This window comes from Silene latifolia, chromosome 2 (assembly GCF_048544455.1).
Source record: "Silene latifolia isolate original U9 population chromosome 2, ASM4854445v1, whole genome shotgun sequence".
Lineage (NCBI taxonomy): Eukaryota > Viridiplantae > Streptophyta > Magnoliopsida > Caryophyllales > Caryophyllaceae > Silene > Silene latifolia.
Genome location: NC_133527.1, coordinates 56207629 through 56212464, shown reverse-complemented (window position 1 = coordinate 56212464; position 4836 = coordinate 56207629). Strand labels below are relative to the sequence as shown.

At 34.2% G+C, this 4836-nt stretch overlaps 1 protein-coding gene across 1 annotated transcript; it reads left to right on the top strand.

Moving 5' to 3' along the window:
* Nucleotides 1-1732: 1732 nt before the first annotated feature.
* Nucleotides 1733-3917, top strand: LOC141640827 (protein FAR-RED IMPAIRED RESPONSE 1-like). Its single transcript, XM_074449508.1, has 2 exons — nucleotides 1733-2852; nucleotides 3394-3917. The coding sequence occupies exons 1-2, from the start codon at nucleotides 1733-1735 to the stop codon at nucleotides 3915-3917; spliced, it is 1644 nt and encodes a 547-aa protein (XP_074305609.1).
* The last annotated feature ends 919 nt before the right edge of the window (nucleotides 3918-4836 follow it).

The following is a 4836-nucleotide window of genomic DNA, read 5'->3' as shown; positions in this document are numbered from 1 at the left end:
AAATTACAATTTTCTTTATTAAAATTACATATTTGTTGTCTAAGATGAAGCTTGTGGAGAATATTGTTTCAACCATTGACAGATACTGCTCAGGACAATAGCAAAAGAAAGCCAAATGAGGAGGAATTTTGCAGGGTAGTAGAAGAAAAGTTTACACCATATATTGGGCAGGAATTTTTGGAAATCGAGGAAGCAGTGACATTCTATAAGATCTATGCAATTGCTTGCGGTTCGATGTACGGAAATACACGACCAAAAGATGGCGTGACGGGGCAATCAAGTCAAAGCTGTTGGTTTGAAACCGAGAGGGGTTCAAATATAAAAAAAAAAATAGAGAGAAGTGGGCGTCGGGATGGGGTGCGAAAGCACAAAGTCAGGCGCGTGGGATGCAAAGCGAGAATTAGACTATTTATGAAGAATGGGGGGTTATTCATTGATCGCTTTCATGCAGGACACAACCATGAGCTCATATCAGCCAGGGACAGAGAGTTTCAGAAGCTGTAATGCAACTTAACAGATTATCACAAAATGATTATCCTTTATAATTATAGGGTGAGTGCTTGAGGTAGTCTTTGGCTCTCTATTTATGACACCAATCTATGGAATTACACTTTTATTATCTAACATTAAACTTTTGTTAATTACAGTTATACTTATTTGGAATTACACTTTTGCCTGTTAGAATTACACTTTGTTCTATTAAAATTACACTTATTTATATTGTGCTGAAATTACACTTTTGATTGTTAAAATTACACTTTTGATAGTTAGAATTACACTTTTTTATATTGCAGTCACACATATTTATATAGTCTTTGAAATTTCGATTTTATGTTACAGTTACACTTACGTATATCATTCATTGACAGCTGAAATGCAACTGAACTGATTATCAGAAAATCATTATCCTTTATAATTGTAGGGTGTGTCATCTAGTTAGCCTTTTATTACAATTACACTTATTTGGAATTACAGTTTTGCCTGTTAGAATTACACTTTGTTCTAATAAAATTACACTTATTTATATTGTGCTGAAATTACACTTTTGATTGTTAAAATTACACTTTTGATTGTTAGAATTACACTTTTTTATATTGCAGTCACACATATTTATATAGTGCTGAAATTTCATTTTTTATGTTACAGTTACACTTACGTATATCATTCATTTACAGCTGAAATGCAACTGAATTGATTATCAGAAAATCATTATCCTTTATAATTGTAGGGTGTGTCATCTAGTTAGCCTTTTATTACAATTACACTTATTTGGAATTACACTTTTTGTCCGTTCGAATTACACTGTCTTCCATTACAGTTACACTTATTTATTTAGTGCGGAAATTACACTTTTGATTGTAAAAATTACACTTTTGACTGTTAGAATTACACTTTTTAATATTACAGTTACCTTCATTTATATAGTGCTAAAGTTACACGTTTAATTGTTAAAATTACACTTTGGTCTGTTAGAATTATACTGTTTTCTATTACAGTTACACTTATTTATTTAGTTCTGACATTACACTTTTGACTGTTAGAATTACACTTTTTAATATTACAGTTACCTTCATTTATATAGTGCTGAAATTACACTTTTAATTGTTAAAATTACACTTGTATTGCTCAAAATTACACTTATTTGGGGCATCATAAAGACGTTTCCTATGCTGATGCCTTAAAGTATATCATTCATTTACAGCTGAAGATAGGAGCAACGAAGACATACAAAATGTTGAAAGAACACGTAAATGGTTTTGAGAACATTGGAGCTAGCCTAAATGATTTTAAGAACTTTCACAGAAATGTGAAATGTTACATTCATGAACGGGATGGCCAATTGTTCATAGATCACTTTAAGGAAATGGCTGTAAATAAAGAAGGGTTCTTCTTTGACTATGATGTTGACCTTGACGGTAGCTTGAGTATAGCTATTTGGGCTGACAGTGCTGCAAGAAGGAATTACTCTGCTTTTGGGGATTGTGTGTCGTTCGATCCAACGTATACAACCAACAAGTATGATATGGCCTTCACACCGTTCACCGGGGTGGATAACCATATGCGGTCTGTCACATTCTGTGCAGCCCTTGTCGCACATGAGGACGCTGATTCCTTTCAGTGGGTTTTGAGCCGTTTCCTGGTGGCAATGGGTGGAAAGGAGCCTAATCATATTATTACCGATCAGGATCCAGGCATTTTGAAAGCGGTACCACTTGTGTTCAAGAAAGCGACGCACCGATTTTGCATGTGGCATATCATGAACAAAGTGCCTACTAAGTATGGGGTGACAAGAGAAGATTATATTGTATTTATAAGGAAAATAAATACCATTATATGGGATGAGGACATTGAAGCTGCAGAATTCGATGCCAGATGGGAAGAGATAGGCGAAGAACATGGACTCAATAACATCGACTGGTTTAAAGAAATGTTCTCGAAAAGGAACCAGTGGGTAATGGCACATTGCAGGGACCTAGAGATGGGGGCTGTTATGAGGACGACCCAAATATCAGAGAGTGAAAATAGTTTTTTTAAAATATTTGAGGACAAATCAGGTACATTGCTTGAGTTTTTGCTGCGTTTTAAGAGTGCTATGGACCAACAACGACATACGCATAAGAAGCTTGACAACGAAGACAAGCACACTTCTCCTAAAATGGAGACGCATTTGGCTCTTGAGGCTAACGGTGCAAAGGTGTACACTCATAAAGTTTTTAAGGAGTTCCAAGAGGAGGCCAAGTATTCGATGGATACATGTAAGAGTAGAGGTTTTGCCGAAATCGACTCTTTAGAGGTGACTACTGTAAGAGATGCAAGCAGGGACAAGAATTACGATGTTACGTACTGCCCAGGTAAAAGCCTTGAATACTGAAGTTCTGATCTTTTTCCTGGTTGAAGTTACATTATTATTACTTAAAGTTACATTATTCTTGAAGAGAGTTACAGACAACACTAGTAGTGCATGTAAACTCGAGTGACTTTACGGGCGAATCCTGCGCGTTAAATTCAACTGCAGATGCACAATAGTGACACTTAGTAAGTTTAAAAGTGTAATTCTAGATAAAAAAATAAACACTTTATGGAAAGAAAGTATAACTTCAACCAGACTATATAAATAAGTGAAACTGTAATATTAAAAAGTGTAATTCTAGCAGACAAAAGTACAATTTTAACAATCAAAAGTGTAATTTCAGTACTATATAAATAAGTGTAACTGTACTGGTAAAAAGTATAATTCTAATAACAGAAACTGTAATTCTAACAACAAAAAGTGTAATTTTAGAAATGAAAAGTGTTACACTAACTCTTACTTGAAATTACACATTTTCCTATTGTAATTACGAAATATATAGCTGTGACAATCTAACAATTTACTATATATTGGTGAACTAGTTACGTATAAAGCAAGTTGCAGCTGCAGAATGCTTGAAAGGAAGGGAATTCTGTGCAGGCATATAATATGGATTTACTCATCTAACGGAGTGAAGACTATACCGGATGAGTATGTTCTGAACAGATGGTGTAAAGATGCAATTCGGTCAAAATCCTTCAATTGTAATGGTAATCCAGCCGAAGAGATTGATATAATAGATGCCAAGCAGATTTCCATGTCAAAAATGTGGTCCGAGGTACACCAGACAGTTGGGATACTGATGGGAAGAAGCAAGGAAGTAGTTGACAGCTTTTCGTCTCTCATAAAAGATTTTAAGGAAAAACTGGCACCATTAGGTTCACAAATGAGTAAAGAACAGCAAATGGTTGCGCTTATTGGGTGTTCTACTACTCAGGAAGTAACTATATTTCCACTAAAGAAATTGAAAAATAAGGGAAGTGGAAAGAGACTCTTGTCGAGTAAGACTAAAGCAATAGCCTTGGCGATGAAGCCGAAGCGCATGTGTAAAAATTGCAAGCAATAGCCACGACAAGAGAAATTGTCCTAACCCTTTTTGCACTGCACCCACCTACTCCACCAGCATCTGGGGCATCATTTGGGGAAGAATGAGAAGCAGAAGAAGAAGAAGAAGAAGAAGAAGAAGAAGAAGAAGAAGAAGAAGAAGAAGAAGAAGAAGCAGAAGAAGAAGCAGAGGAAGAAGAAGAGGAAGAAGAAGAGGAAGAAGAAGACGAAGAAGAAGAAGAAGAAGAAGAAGAAGAAGAAGAAGAAGAAGAAGAAGAAGAAGAAGAAGAAGAAGAAGAAGAAGAAGAAGAAGAAGAAGAAGAAGAAGAAGAAGAAAAAGAAGTGTAATTCTGATGTATAATTGAGCAACCATGAGGTCCTTTTGGCTAATTTATTTTGTAATTCCCCTGGACAAGCTTTTGGTTGTATAATTATTCACCAGTTATAACATTTAGTACTTAAAGTTACACTTTGTGTGATCAGAGTTACACTTTTTTTTATTAGAATTACACTTTATCTGATCAGAATAAAGTTTAATTTGAAGTACCATTTTATCTTTGTTAAAGTCATAATTTTGGTGACTTATATTGTAATTCAACTGGAATTGCTTTTGGTTGGATAATTACGCACAAGTTATACCATTCACTTGTTAAAGTTATACACTGTGTGTTCAGACTTACAGTTTATTTGATTAGAATTACACTTTTTTTTTATTAGAATTACACTTTTTTTTTATTAGAATTACACTTTATCTGATCAGAATAACAATTAGTTTGAAGTACCATTTTATCTTTGTTAAAGTCATAATTTTGGTGACTTATATTGTAATTCAACTGGAATTGCTTTTGGTTGGATAATTAAAGTTTATTTGATTAGAATTACACTTTATCAGATCAAAATGACAATTAATTTGAAGTAACATCTTATCTTCATTAAAGGCA

Bases quoted from the DNA above. Each gene is read 5' to 3' on its own strand.
- LOC141640827 (XM_074449508.1), top strand. From the start codon at position 1,733: ATGTTGAAAGAACACGTAAATGGTTTTGAGAACATTGGAGCTAGCCTA. The intron at 2,853-3,393 runs GTAAAAGCCTTG...TTGGTGAACTAG, and splicing joins CGATGTTACGTACTGCCCAG to TTACGTATAAAGCAAGTTGC.